The following is a 15,344-nucleotide window of genomic DNA, read 5'->3' as shown; positions in this document are numbered from 1 at the left end:
CGGGGCCGAGAGCGGGCGCGTTCCGCCTCGTAACTCGATCGTGACGAGCGAGCGCGCGGACTAACAAAATTTTCAGAGTAAACGAGGTGCGCGATGCTGCGCCGGCGAGCCTCTGATATCGACGTCCCACACATGAATTCAATTACGTCGTACAAGCATACGAGAGCCCTCTCCCCGGCTTTTTCTCCTCCCTCATCCCCTCTCTCTCTCTCTCTCTCTCTCTCCCGTCCGTACTTTCCTTCATTCGTATGTATGTATGTATGTATGTACGTACGAATGTATGCACGCGCGTGCGTGCGTGCGTGCGTGCGTGTACAGTGTGTTACGCGCGTGCACGTGCACTCGCGTGTCCGCGTGTTGGGTCAATGTTCGCGCCCGTACTGCCAGGTCACGTACGACGCAGTGCATTAATGGTGCCGGTCCAGGCCTCCTCCTCCGTATGTCGACGGCGCGGAAAGGATTGCAACTCGAACAAATAATTTCCGAGTTTGCACTCGGCGATTGGACTCGGTATCATCTCGGCCAGATCAATTCCCGACGCTCGCGAACGTCGCGCGGAATGTATCCCTCGACGGCGTCGGGCTACGTTCGGCGAGTACCGTCGAAGTTACATCGGTTTCAGCCTTTATTTACGACCGAGACAGCCGAGAGAGAGGCGTCAAATTCGAGATTATACCAAGTAGCAATCTTTCGTTCGATCCTATTCCCGTCTCATCTGCGCGCTTCACCGACTGAACAGTTAAAGGGGTGAAGAAAGGCTCGTCTACTTTGACGCGGCGCTCAGCCGGCTGGATATACGGTCGGTTCATAAATTCAGCTAAATGGCGTGTTTAATTAAATCCAGAAAGATGGATCATCTCTCTCTCGGGTGGCGTTAACGGACTCCGGCAGCGCGCCGAAATTTCGGGACATTCGCGATTTGTCACGGAGTTCTGACGAACGTCATGTACCGGATGAGAGTGGCGTGACCGAAGAGCAACGCGGAATCTACGACGGGGATAGTGGCTGTCATTGGAAGAGGGATGCGCGAGACGAAATAACATAGTCCCCTCTAGCCGGATGAATGAACAGATCGTCGTACAAAAGCATGACGGACGCGAATGTCGTCTGATCGGCCGCGAGATGTCGACTCGTCTCGGTCACTAAGAGCCCGATTAAACTTTCGACGCGGGTCAATTAGGATAAAGAGATCTGATCGATCGTCCCCGAATTCTCGAAAGCGATTGCGTACCCCCGAAATGCTCTTCACTCACCCGGATAGTTTCATAGAGTCTCATGATGTTTGGATGCTGCAGCATCGACAGCACCTTCGCCTCCCTCGTCAGGTTCTTCATCACGTAGTCCTTGCCTTGCGCGACATCTATTATCTTAACCGCCACCTGAAACATAAGAAGCGAGAAGATTCACGTGATTAATTAAACGCGTACTTGATCTACCGTTGTGTTAAAAAGAACGTCAAGAGCGTTGTTAGCATTTGAATTACTGCATAATTGAGTTACTCGAAAAATTTTTAAACAAGATTCGCAGACTAATTAAAGCTTCTCTCTAAATTTTTTGGAATGAAGTTTCACTTGAAAAACGGAGCGAAAAAAGTAATACACAATTTTATTACTCGAGGAATTTTAAACGTGAACAAGTTTCGCCGACTGATTGACGCTTCTCGGGATTTGTTATCACGATTATCTCAACATTTGCACGCGCGCGCGATGTGTAAATTGAAATTGAAATTCCAAGATGCATGTTGTGCGATAGTCACCCAAAACACTGTTTAAATATCTCCCTTTGCTAGACCCTCACCAAATTAAGACGTAGCCGGCAGGTGAGTAAATAACCGGCATATGGTGGCGAGAAAAAGTTTCACGTCAATACGGCGCACCTCCGCTTGAATAAACGCTTTATTCGCGCGCGCTCCTCCTCCTCCTCCTTCTTCTCTTTCTCCTCCTCCTTCTCCTCTTTTTTCCTTCTCCTTCTTCACCTTCTGCCGCCACGCCGAGAAGTATTCCTTCCCGAATGAAAAACGCGCGAGTTTATCCTTGGGGCTTTTAGGGATCAATCGCTCCGCATTCTCTCCTCGAATTGCCAGCACGTCAAACACCTTCCATATGCTTCCTCGAGGAGCAACGAGGCCGTTTTCCACGGCGAGGGTGAAGGTGGCACGAGAGCAAAAACCAAGGGAGCAGGAGGGGGAGGAAGGAAAGAGATGCCTTGGGATCCGAATATGCTAAGACAGCCGCGCGAGGCGAAGGGAGTGCGCCTTCACGGTTCCCTGTCCCTTTGATGTGCCGTAAAGGGCCGTAGGCGGTAATTCGCGCGAACCTAAGCGATTGAAATGGTGGACTTTGTCGCGCCCCTCGCATCGAGCGGCCCGCGAGGGCGCGCGAGGCAGGAGGAAACTGTAACGCCGAATTACATCAACTTGCGAAGGGACGTGCGTATGCGTGCCGAGTGCAAATTAACTCGCGAAAACTTGTACCGCCACCGGCGCGACGGAGGTCTTACGGCGCGCCGTGTCGTCGTCCCCTGTCCGAAGTTGTTGGTGAGACACGGGTGGAGAAAACGCGAAGCGAAAGGGATCGGCAGGATGGTAATTCGGTATCACCCACCCTCGAATTTCCGAACACGAAGAGTTATGCTATTCTCGAATCAGGGTAGCATGAAGCGCCGATGCACTTAGCTGCCATTAGTACTTCCGCCGCTTAATTAATATCTAAATTCGTATCTCTCTCTCTTTCTCTGAGAGAAGAAACCGCTGCGGGAACTTTCCGCCGAAGGTCTGTTTCCAAGGGAGGTCGGAACGTGCGTCCTCGAGTTTCCAGGTTGCCCGGCAGTGGCGACGGCGGGTCGCATATCATTAGCGGCGTCGGAGGCGCCGGTGTTCTTTGATGTTACTGCTTTCCGCAGCGCGCCAGAGAGAGACGAGATCGAGCTGGAGAACGGAAGGGAGGAGTAGAGGAAGAGCGCCTGTTCCGGGACCGTTCGCGATGTAGCGTCAGAGAAAGAGAGAGAGAGAGAGAGAGAGAGAGAGAGAGGGGAGGGGGAGAAGGGCGGGAATGTGCGAGAAGGTAGAGAGAAGAGCGGGCTCTTGCGAGTTGAGCTCAAGGTATTTCTGACAGCCTCCCCAAATGATTTGTGGCGCCCTTCGCCAGATACAAGATACTAATTCTTTAGGCGCTGTCAGTCGACCAGCTACCGCTCGCCACTGTCGACTCGCTCCCTTTCTCTTCCTCTCACTCGTTCTCTTCTTCTTTCTTTCGCTCTTCCTCTCTCTTGCTCTTCTTCGAACCTCTCTCTCTCTCTCTCTCTCTCTCTCTCTCTCTCTCTCTCTCTCTCTCTCGTCTTATCTCCGTTTGCATTATGTTACAACTCAGTCAACTGACGCGCCGCTCTTCGTCTCGTCGTTCCACATTATGATCGTCACTTCTTCCTCTTTAAGCGCTGCAGCCTGGGGTATCGATCTTGCGAAGTCGAGGATAATGCGCGATAATGCATCGAAATTGTATGCGGGAGCGTTTCTAGAATGCTCGCGGCTGGTGGGATGCGAATAGTAATTGCGAATTTTATAGATTACAAGCATTGTTACTTGCTCTCCTCCTTCCTTCATATCTCCCTGATCCTTTCTCTCTGTCTCTCCCTCTTCTCTTTCTCCCGACTTATCTCAGTTTACATTCTGTTACAACTCCGTGTCGTACTGATGTTCCGCTCTTCGTCTCGCCGCTTCTCCTGTTTCTTCGACCACCGCAGCGCGATAATTCCTCGGAAGTCGCTGATAATCGGTGAAGCGTCGAAATGGTACACATGTAAGTTACATCTATGAACTTTCTACGGCCACTTTGATTCGATCTCTTTCCGCGTCTCCATGACCCCTTTTCCCGTGTTACCCTTTATCTCTCTGTATGTTCGTATTATGTTACAACTTAATCAACTGACGTATCGCTTTTCATCTCACCATTCTACGTTGTGATCTCACCGCTTGTCGTTGTAAACTTTCTAGACCGTCGTGACATGACGGATCGACTGGTCGAATTGAAGGTAACCCGATATCGGGGATATCGATAGTGAGTGCACTTGTAAAGTGCACTTGTAAAGTCGGGACGAAAGAGCACAGGCTCTGCTCATAAATTTTCCTCATAAGTTTTCCACAATTATAGGAATTTTGCAATCTGTGTGGAACTTAAATGCAGGCTCGATAAACAAGAAGCAGGAGTTAAAATAGAGAAATCGGACATGCCACATAAATTCTAGACGCGTGAGCGCTCTAGATTCGCCGGCGCAAGTTGCAAAAACGCCGCGAGGATAATCCCGGAGCATGCAGCCGGAGCACGGTTTATATCGGTTAGCGCTACGCAGAATCTTCTTTGAAGCCGCGGTAAAACGGGGTCGAGTGGTGGCGAGAGGCCGCGAAGGGACGCGAATAAAGTAGTTCTATTTGCGCGAGCGAGAGAGCCGGGAAAAGCAGTCGCGCCGTAATAATGTTTGCGAAAGCCACATTAAGGTATCCATTTTAGAGATCGCTTAGCAACGAATGCTTCTGCGTGGGTCGAGATGTACGAGCGAGGGCCGCGACGATGCCCAACGCGCGCGGCCCGACCTGTCAAGGTCTCCTGCGGAGGATACAGGCGCGTACATCGCGCCAACACACTCGCGACTTACGACGTGTGTACACGCATGCACGCACATTTACGTAGGTGCTGTACGCCGATACGCGGCGGGCCGGGATGCGAGATTGTCGCTACGAGCCACACGTTATGCAGCGCGCGATGCTCGACACCCTCCGAGATCGTAATCGAGCAAAGCAGCTCGATAGCCGGTACGTAAAAAAATATTTCCTGCTTCTTCAACTTCAGATAAATTGGAGGCTCTCGCGCGAGTGATGTCCTCGCTGCGAGGACGAATAAAAGAGTATGAGGAGTCGCGATTCCTCACGACTCCTCGCGCCGTAGCGAGATTATTCCATACCTATTTGCGTAGGATTTTTGGCCCAGCGCACCTGTCTAAACCCTTAAAAAATTTTATAATGTCTGTCGATGTATTAATTCGATCTTAAAATATTGAAGTAAACGCGTACGATATTGCTTTAGCGTGTGACGATCGGCAAATAGGTAGATCCTTAGTACGGTAAAAGAGCACGGGGATATCGCGCGAGAGAAATTACGCTCGCCGCTGCGAGCACGGGGATGACGGGGGGTCGAGACGTGACCGTCGGACGGGTGTCGTCCAGGGCCGTTATCATAAACGAGCTGCCAATCGGCTGAGCCGCGGCCGGTATATATCGGCGGTAGCAGCCGGACTGCTCTTATAACTCTCGCGCAATTGGAGGGCCGTAATTCGAAGCGAATAATTGACCGAATGGCGCGGCCGGTGGCGGCGTTTCAGAGGTTTACGGCCAGTGGCACGACCTCAATTTCGCTCCGGCAATCTCTGCCCGCCCCGCCAAAAAGCCCCCATGACCGCGCGCGGGCGCGCGAAGGCTCTCCCGGCGCTCTCCGCGTCATTCTGGCCCAAATCCAAACCATCGATCGCCGACCGTGAACGGCCGGCGATCAACGGACGTGCGGTCCGCCGTTAATACGAGGTCCGATGGACGGATGGATGGACGGATGGATGGGTGGGTCGCACGGCGACTTGCAGAAAATTAGCCGCGTTAGCGTGGAAGTCTCCGCGCTGATCTCCGTTTGAGAGTTTGGGTCCTTTGCCTTGGGCCATCTTGGGCTTGAGTGATCTTGAACAGTGACGATAATAGCGGTGGAAATTGAGAAACGCAGCTAGATCTGATTCCCTGTTTGTCGGAAGCGACAGTTTAAACTCTTAGATTTTAGTTCAAACTCTGTCATAATTTGTTCAAACGCATTCAGAACAGAGTTTTTGTATAAATTTGGATCTAAGTTTAATTTACTATCGGGAGCCTTAACCTCCAGAGATTTAAATTTGTGCGAAAAAAAATACAAGAATCGCGTTTGTTACTTACTTTACTGTAAACTTCGAGAGAGCCTCTTTATTACGATATTATTTTTCATGAAAATGTTGGGTTATTGAGTGGAAAAGAGTGCAAAAGTTGTCCAACTATTGAAGAACTTTGTAGCCCAAATCGACGCGGATTTGGAAAGTTCACGGGTCACGCTCGGTGCAACATGAAAGCGCGAGACCTCAGTTTCGCGAGCCGACATACGCTTTTTAATCCGCGCGCGCGCACACACGAGCAGCCGGGTGTTAATCTAATCGGGATAGATCGAACCCGTCCATTTCCATTGGACGCGCACGTGTACGTTTAATATCCGGTCATTCGTCTGTTAAACTACGGGGCTCGCGAGCTCACTCGACGAACGGGGCTCCGAAATTAAAAACCCGTTCCCATGGTACGATGGTTTCGAAAAGCTCCATCCGGGTGTGATGCATCTACTCTAGCAGCCCACCTACCTACCTACATACGTACCTACCCATCTACTCACCTACCTACCTACCTACCTACCTACCTACCTTCTCTACCTACGCCCCGGACCTATGCGTCCTCTCTCGTTGACTTGGGGGAGGCGGAGGAAGCTGAATCGCTATTAGCCGCACCCGGGGATTCCCCGTTACGCCTCGCCGGTTCCACCTGCCTTAGTGCAGGCGCAAAAAAATACAGAGAGTGCGTCCTGGACAAAAAAGGAAAGGAAAACGAAAAGGAAGAAATGCCGGGGCGCCTACCACCGCGTCCCATCCGTCGCTCCTCTCGCTCCCGCTCGGTCAACCCCGGCGGGTGTCTCCGCGCAACGGGTGGCATTGTGCATCCCGTCGAAACGTCGAGCAGATAATCACCCCGGGCTTGAAATCGCGGACGACTGTATTTTCAAAACGCGACTCATTGAATGGGAGGGAGAAAGAGAGAGAGAGAGGGAGAGAGAAGGGAGGAAGAGAGAGTCTTTCTTCAGGGGCGCGGTGTGGCCCGCTTGTCTACGCCGGGGTTGCTCCGCGTATAAACAGGGTTAGAATTTAATCTCCCGCTCCGGTCTCGCGTCACTCTACGGGTACGCTGCAACATGTCGCTGTATTATTTTTATTTTATTACAGCCTCGCTGTAACGCGAAAGACGGATCAGTAAAAAAGGGAGAGGAGGTAATTGAACCTTACAGAGTGCTATTAAGAGAAAGAAAATAAGGACTCAATAACAATGATAGTAATTAAATAATAGGAAAAAGGGCTAATTCGAGTTCAAGCACAGGATTACTAGTGCTGTGTACCATATGGGTAAAACCTTCCTTGTGTTAGGAAATGGAGCAATATTTATTGAACATGAATACTCAATATAAATAATCAAACGTTCCGGCTCAATCATGAACCCTCTTCAGTGATATAAAAACTCAATCATTTTATTTTATGGTTTTTATAGTTATGACGGCTACTTCCTAGTATTAATTTGAACTTCTTAATATTAGTCGGGTAACGGTCTTGTCAGCTATAATACTGCGAATAACATTCATGTCATTTTATTAAGGTCTTTAATGAGTAATGAGTTCGTTTTGTAAACCTTGAATTTTTATATCACTGAAGAGGGTTCATGATTGAACCGAAACGTTTGATTATTTATATTGAGTATTCATGTTCAATAAATATTCCTCTATTTTCTAGCACAAGAAAGGTTTTACCCATATGATACATAGCTCTAGTAATCCTGTGCTTGAACTCGAATTAGCTCTTTTTCCTTACAGAGTGCGTATCGCGATTGTCTGCAACGTCCGACCGACTACTATTTCTTTTCTTTATCACATTCAATTTCGCGAGCCCTCGTAATTTGCTTGTCCCGGAGAACGCGTAAATTCGGGCATCGTTAAATCCGCGCGCAAGATCCCGCGTCTTTATCTGCGGCGAGTCGGTCTTGGTTCCTTTTAACGCAGCTTTTAAAGGCCGACGCCTCTTTCGTCGGAGATTCGAGGGCGGATGCTGGCGGACAGGCGGTCGGGGGAGGGAAGGGGAATGGAAAGGGGCACGACAGATTTAATTATGCGGCGGATTGTAAATTTAAGAATTCACACGGTGCGCGCCGAGGGCCGGAGAAGTGCGAGTCGCGGCGAGAAGGCGAGGAAAAGAAGAAGGGGACGAGAAGAAGAGCAGCAGAGCGGCAGCAGCACGGGGAGGCGGAGGAGGAGGGGGAGGAGGAGGAGGTAGACGAAGGTGAATATAAAGAACCAAAGTGGTTCCGACCGGTAAGAGGGCATCGGCACGACGGTTAAATTCATTAGGCCGACATCGCAATGGCGCGGACGACGATTCTGCACGGAATATCAATGAATTCGTGGGCACGGCGGATTCGTGTGTATACGGTCGACACATACGACGAGCGCGACACATACGGTATTTAGGGTCCGGGCAGCCGGCGCACATAAATCGAGAGATGCCCGATAAAACGGCCGAAAAAATACGAGTTGCACCCAGAATAAATAACGCACGGGGGATGCCGCGGTCAAACGTGGGGTTATGAATTACTGCTTATAAAAGACGCGCCGCGGGGCGACCGAGGCGATCGGCAGGCGCTGCCAAGGAGGACGAGAGGACGGGGGGAGGGGGCGAATGGGGGGAAGAAGGAAAAGCGTCTAAAGTATACGAGAGAGGGGATTCGGAGTAAAGGGGGCGACCACCCTTCTCGGATTTTCGGGAACGAAATTCACTCGTCGGAGACGCCAATCGAGGCGGAAATTTACTTTCCCTCCCTCGATGGCGTCCACCTCCGGGCTTCTCTCCGCGTAGCTCTCACCAGTCGACCCACTTTCCGCCACGCACTTGTGTCCGTGTGTTCGTGCCACCCTTGCGCACACACGTGCGCGACGTTAAACCCGCCAACTCCTCGGTTGACATGCGCGGGAAAAAATGCGGAAAGGGCGCCGGTGAACGATCGCGCGCCTCCTACCTAGGGCCAGCTTCGCGTGGCGGGCAGGAAGGTGGACGGTTTTCAAGGTTGGAAAGCTGCAACGGGTAGCGCTGTTCGAACAAGCGTCTTGGAAATCAATACATGTGTCGCTACATGCTTTAAAATTTCCTGGAGTGGAGTCTCCTTCAAACGAAGGAAAAAGTTGCAGTGTTTTACGCACGAAGTATTAGTGAGAGCGCTGTCACTCGAAATCGCAAGGGTGAATGTTTCACTCGAATTCAGAGCGGCTTCTGACTTGATATGAGCAAATGTTTCAATCGATTGAATATGTTTCGGCGAAGTACGTCAGATTCACTCTTCAATTTCCAGTGAAAACAATTTGGAGGGTACTCTCTGAATTTCTTCGACCAAAATTCCATTCGGAAGATACATAAAAATATTCACTTGTTTCAAGTGAGATTTCTCCCTTTTAGGAGTTTAAAGAGTACTTATTATTTAATTATCTTCATATATCTCCGCCGCTAATCGCGGCGAAACATTAGTTGTCCGAATGTTGCTGAATTGGATAAAATATGAAAAGGAAGAGAGGTGGAAAGAGAGAGGCGAGCGTTCGCTTCTGAGAATTTTGCTTCAGGTAGCACACGCAAACTCCCCTGTTATGGTTCTACGCGGTGTATATCTTTTAACTCGAGACTGGGAGGGCTCGAAACCGGCCCTGGGTATGGTCTGAGTGTGAACGCCGGATAAATCGGTGGTCGTGAATAGCGCTCGTGCACCGTGAAGAATAGTGTCTCCTTTTTGTCGACGAGGGAGGGTGCGCGATTGTCGCCGCGAACGAGACGCATTGTCGCTAACGTCTCTGTTCCCGAGGATGTAACGAACGGACCGATGCTCTATACACGGTAAACAGCTCGAAGACTAGATCGAGTCCCACGGCGTAACTGCTCGCTGTCACGAGAAGCTCGAGGAGAATTCGATCGTCGAGGCGACGTGTTGTGATAGTCGCGAATAAATCACGGGACGGAATCGCGACGATACACCGTATATCGTCCTCGAAATCGAGTTCGATCTCTCTCGCGCGGAAACTCACACGGGAAACTTTCGACGCGCCGAGGCGTGCGCGTGATGCACGGAAACGCTGACGCGGCCGAAACATGACCCTAATCTATGCCCGGGGTCCGAGGGTTCCCGGCATTAGAGCGGGGAATCCGTCTTATTGCCAGAGGCACCCAGGAACCATGAACACTTACCAGACACGCGTCGTTCCGCAGTACTCGACTTCGATTTATCACCGCGGCTTGCCTTAGAAAAGCCGAGCCAAGCTGAGTCTAGTCGACTGTTCACACGAGTGAACGGCTAACTGTCGAATCATTCATGGTACTCGCATTTATCGGCGAGAGGAGAAAGTCTCTTTATTATTTCATTAAGTTTCCGCGGTTAGACGCAGCGTCTAACCGAGAGTAGATGCTCCATAGTTTCTAAATACGGATGGCCTGAATGTGGAACATTTAAATCGATATTTCATGTTAAACCTGCAAATTCTATCAAACTTAAAAGACCAATAGGAAATTTCCAGGATAAACCAATAGGATATATAACATTTGTGTAGGCTTTACTGATGCAACAAATAGTTATCCACTGCCACTTTTCATGTGAATCCTATTTTAGGATTTTACTTTATTTTTACTTTCTAACAGTGCAGTGAGAATTTTATTTTATTTTTACTTTCTAACAGTGCAGTGAGTCATACAGTAAAGTCTGTCTTGTTGAAGAATTAATTTTGCTAGAAACGTAGCAAATATTTTAACAGCACGTTTCAGATTTTAAAATATAAACACATGAAAGCAGGGAATAGTGAATTGCTGCAGGGAGAATGTCGATCTGTTTCTCAGTTACAAAATTTTATAATAATTCTACTATAAAATTCTCTTCGTGTAATTCATCATCATTCAACAAATTGAAAGTTAGCTTGAAAATTATATTATAGTTTCACGATTCTCGGATTGTTCGCCAATCAGGGTTGATACGGAAAGAGGAAATTTCGCTTTCGGGAAGCGCGGGAAATGAGGAGGGAACGCGTCCCGCTTCGTTTTTCCGCGTGGTATAGAAAATTAAAGATGACTGTTCGCCACGTGGATTGGCGAGAAGGATATTCGATCGACGACGACGACGACGAGTCGGACCGATACCGCGAAATACACTCCCGATGAGAATCGGATTTCCCGCCGGGCGCATGGAAGGAACCTAATCCGGTACAACATTTTCCCAGACAGCAAATCTGATTTGCTGTCTTTCCGGGGCCGCCCCGCCGCCGAAAATCCTCTTTCCGGGGTATATACGCGTGGCCCCTTTAGTTTAAAAGAGAGAGGGAGAGGGGGGGAGGCGAGGGAAGGCGAGAGAGAAAAAAATCGTTTCTGGCTCTGACGTTTTTTATTCGCAACGCAGATCGACAGGCAGCGACGCAATAAGAAGGCGCGCAGCTGAGTGCGCCACCGTAAAATAGGATGAAACGCGCCGAGACACTGTGTGCGGCGGGGGAGGGTGGAATATGAGAATTAAACTGGAAACCGCGCGACTCGCGCGTCAATTTTTCCGATACCGCGAAATCCGCTTTCGCCTCGATCCTCGCGTATACGATAAGCAGATAAAAATCGGTCAGATCGCGATGTGACACATCGGTGTTGGCTCGAGAGTCGTATTTTCGATACAAGAACCGCGGCTATTTTCGACGTGAAAAACGACGGCAGAGATTAGAACGATAATACAAGACATATTCAGCGAGGTGTTAAGAAAACAGAGCGATACGGTCTGTTGGACGTCGAAAAGCGTGGTTTCCCACGCGGAAATGCGGAAATGCGAAAACGTACGTCGTCGGCATGCGGCAAGCGCATCGAACAACATCGATCGTCCCTCCACGCGACGCCGAAAAATCATATCGAAACGTGTTTTCTGGCAACAAAAAGGGCCGCTCACGCCTGTATCCGCGCTCGCTCGTTCGCCCCGTCGGCCGTCCAATTTTCCTGATCAATTTCCGGGCAATCAGCTAAGTGCCTTCATGCCCGTCGCGCGGATGCACATGCGCCCTACGCGCCACGTAGGCACATAGATATCGGTATCGACGCATACGCCAGTGCGTTTAACACAAAGAGGAAGAGAGAGAGAGAGAGAGAGAGAGAACGAGACAGAGAAAAAGAGAGGGAGAAAGACGGAAAGAAAAAGAGCGCGAGAGAGACAGGCGGGCTTTTGCACGGGCTTGTTTATTTTACCTTTTACCCTCGTTAAGCCTCGGGAAGCCTTTGAAAGGCCCGTGAGGGGTCGGACGAGCTCTGTAGGTACTTTGAAAAATGGGGATCAACGCTCAGCCGACACGATAATAACTTCGGGTTGTTGCACCCAAATTTACCTCGCTCGGGTGTACCACGGACATACGCCGATGTAAATATCGTGAATAGAAAGAGAGAGAGAAAGAGAGGGGAGGAGGAAGGGGAAAGGGAGAAAGAGAGAGAGAGAGAGAGAGCGTACAGGAAAAAGAGAGAACGCGCGTGTTGTAAATGCCGCGTGTGAGAAATCGGCAGTAACGTCATGTATGCGTGCATAAGAAGTCACGACGATGGTTTCGCACGATACTCTGTAGCAGGATATTCCTCGACTGGAAAAGCTCGTCGAGGTGGACTCGCGAATCGGCGAGCCAACGGGCGCACTTAGATCTGTCGAGCGGCTGGACTGACCCGGGAAAACGTACAATTAGCGGATCAGTCGTTTAATTATCGATCGGCCGCGGTTGAACGTTCCCGATTGCAAAATCGTGCGTGTTAACGAGGTGACGAATGGGGAGGGGCGGAGGGTGTCGCGACATAGGGTCACGAATACAATATATTACGGAAGCGTGGAAATCTACTCCCGATTGTATCGAATTGAATCACCAGGGACTCCTCCCCCGCCTCCCCCAAGGCTCCCATCGTTCACGGCGACGAGCGGTTTTCCCCGGGCCATCTCGGATACTTAGCACCCCCCTTTGAAATTTGTCGTTTCTCCCGTCGTAACTAAGAAACTCGACCGGCATTTGTCAGGGGGAGGGCGAGGACGGCGATTCGTACGAAAAAAAGGACGCTTCTCGATTAAGTAAAACACGCTGAGTGCTAGATGGAATTAAATCGTTCGGAGCCCGACCCTGCGACGTCCGCGAGAAAATGGCAAAAACAAAACGGGTACTTTCTCTCTCTTTCTCTCTCTTCCTCTCTCTCCTTCTGTATCTATCGATCTATCTTTCTTTATGGCGGTGAATTAAAATCTGAAGATTCAAGTCTGATTTATACGTCGTCGAATTAAGCGAGCTAGCTGGCAAAGGCGGAAATGTCGGAGTTACATTAATGTAAAAAATATTTCAAGACGTTAGTCTTAAAGTGAAGATATGCCTGGATACTAACAATATTGATATGTAACTCTCGAAATTCTTTTTTTTGGTCTTTAAAACGAGTATTTAAACATACAAGAAATTCGTATAGTTGTCACCTATATAGTTGCCATCGTCATGTTTTTTCTCTGAGCATACATATAGCACCCTCGCTTCAAAAGTGGCACAAGTCGAAAAATTAAGTGTCTTAGAAAAGGGGAAAAACAATTTTTCAATTTGACAGAAAATTATTAACTAATCAAATAACATCTCAACAAGAAAGTATTCTTAGAAATATGATCAAATGTCGTTTTTGTCATTTTCGGTTCACAACCCTAATATGTATACCTAACTCATTCGTAGTAATAATTCGAAAATCGCGTTTCTTGAGTGGTATCACTTTTGAAGCAAAGAATGCGATATATTGAACGTATATATTCAACGTTGAAAACTTAAATTAAATTTTTAAATTTAAATTAAATCATACTGAATAACCAAGACAACAAAAATGTTCAGAGTTAGGTACTAGCGTTATTAGCGTCTGCGCATTATACGATACTTTATCTTACTTTGTGAACGCGTAAGTTCTCTCGAGCAACCGTCGTGTTGTTGTGCGTGTATATTTTCCGGATAGATTTATAACGCCGACGCGCTCGAGTAAATCTGACACGTGTCTTCGACGATCGCGCGAGACGGACTTGCATTGTGAATCACGGACGCGGAAAATAATGCACGTGTTTTCCCATGAGTCGTCGACTCGCTCTGCCATCGTCGCACCGGCACTTGAACGCGCCAATTTAGGTCTCGTTGGGGAGGAGGGGGGAAGAGGGGAAGGCGTGCGGGGCAGTCGGGATGAAATTTTTCTCTTTTAATTCGTGCTACCTCGTCGGTCATCTCCGTCACGTAGTCCCCACATACCTAATGGTCCGAATTTTCCGTGACATCGTAGATTACAGGAGAGGGGTGACTTTTATTACGAGACACGGACGTAACGAAACCGGCCGGCCACTTGACTATTCCACTCACGGATCGCCCTTGATATTATCAAATCCCGGTCCTCGCAGGAGCGGCCAGAGGGTGGGCGGCGGAGCAGGAGGGAAGGAGGGAACAAGGAGAACGTGGGGTGTGGTAAATTAATCCGGGAGTTTTAATTTTAACAGACGCCGCGTTCTCGCGCTCGCTCACTTGCTACACTTTCCCCAGCGAGCGGTTTGTTATTTTAGATGGTCGCCGAGCGTTCACGGTTTTACAGCCTACGAGATCCCCGACGTATGAAATACTTCCTACAAAATGTTGTCGATACGCACACATACATACACGCACACACAAACGCGCTGCATTTACGACTTGCGTAACCGGCGAAAGTATCAACGTGCAGAAAGAATCGCCGCGCGATCGCGGTCGATCTAGATCGCCGTGTATCGTCGTCGGTGGATTGAAGTAAATCCGAAGGAACATGCTCTCTTAAAATGAATCAGTGAAACATTGAATACAATGAATATACACTGATTTGCAGTTATAAGTGTTGCACTGAAAGTGCTCAGTGCTATACTTATAACTGATATCAGTGACTATTCACTGATTCACTTTAAGAGAGCGTAGCTTTAAATCACAAGGCGAAGGGGCGATTACTTAAATTAGTCGGACAAAAAAGCTAGGATGATTTACCCCAGAAATATTTTTCTACACGAAAGTTCCCAGACAATTAAGCAAATCATCTTATGCCGACGTCTCGATTACTTCTCCAAGTTTCTTCGAGTGAAATTGCTCTTTCCGAGAAACTCGCACAAATAGGATTGACTTCGAATCGGGTAGCAAGAGTATGTCGTTAAAATTACGAACGTTCGGAGATACCCCCTCGGACAGCTCGCCATTGCGCAGGCTCATTTCGGCTGATTGAGATTTGCGACTTTGCGATACTTGGCGTGCCCGGCCAATTAGTATTCCGAGGCGTCCGCCGTCGAAGCTTGTGCTATTTCGTGCGAGCCGTGGAAGGCCACGAGATAGGCAATCGTAACTGTGATCCGCGGTACGCGAGATACGGCATGGTGAGACAAGATCGAGATCGACGTGGCACACAAACGAGGGAGAAAGAGGAGAGAGAACGGG

The 15,344-nt window shown here is 49.1% G+C and overlaps 2 protein-coding genes across 5 annotated transcripts in view; one reads left to right on the top strand and one right to left on the bottom strand.

Moving 5' to 3' along the window:
• Positions 1-15,344, bottom strand: part of LOC116842697 (serine/threonine-protein kinase MARK2-like) — a 284,293-nt gene that overhangs the window by 50,776 nt on the left and 218,173 nt on the right. For both annotated transcript variants that reach the window (XM_032812259.1, XM_032812260.1), the window contains one exon: positions 1,254-1,379. In XM_032812259.1, coding sequence (XP_032668150.1) covers positions 1,254-1,379 — 126 coding nt within the window. The remainder of the gene's footprint in view (positions 1-1,253; positions 1,380-15,344) is intronic.
• Positions 3,377-15,344, top strand: part of LOC116842698 — a 287,750-nt gene continuing 275,782 nt past the window's right edge. For 2 of the 3 annotated variants that reach the window (XM_032812263.1, XM_032812262.1), the window contains exon 1: positions 3,384-4,807. In XM_032812263.1, the coding sequence (XP_032668154.1) occupies positions 4,543-4,807 (265 nt within the window). In that variant the 5' untranslated portion in view covers positions 3,384-4,542. Of the gene's footprint in view, positions 4,808-15,344 lie in introns of all 3 variants that reach the window. The other variant, XM_032812264.1, reaches the window with a different exon arrangement.

This window comes from Odontomachus brunneus, unplaced genomic scaffold (genome assembly GCF_010583005.1).
Source record: "Odontomachus brunneus isolate Ranch 3 - 2012 unplaced genomic scaffold, Obru_v1 Obru_scaffold_026, whole genome shotgun sequence".
Taxonomy (NCBI): Eukaryota; Metazoa; Arthropoda; class Insecta; order Hymenoptera; family Formicidae; genus Odontomachus; species Odontomachus brunneus.
The sequence above is the reverse complement of the archived record's forward strand: the minus strand, read 5'-3'. Positions and strand labels throughout refer to the sequence as shown.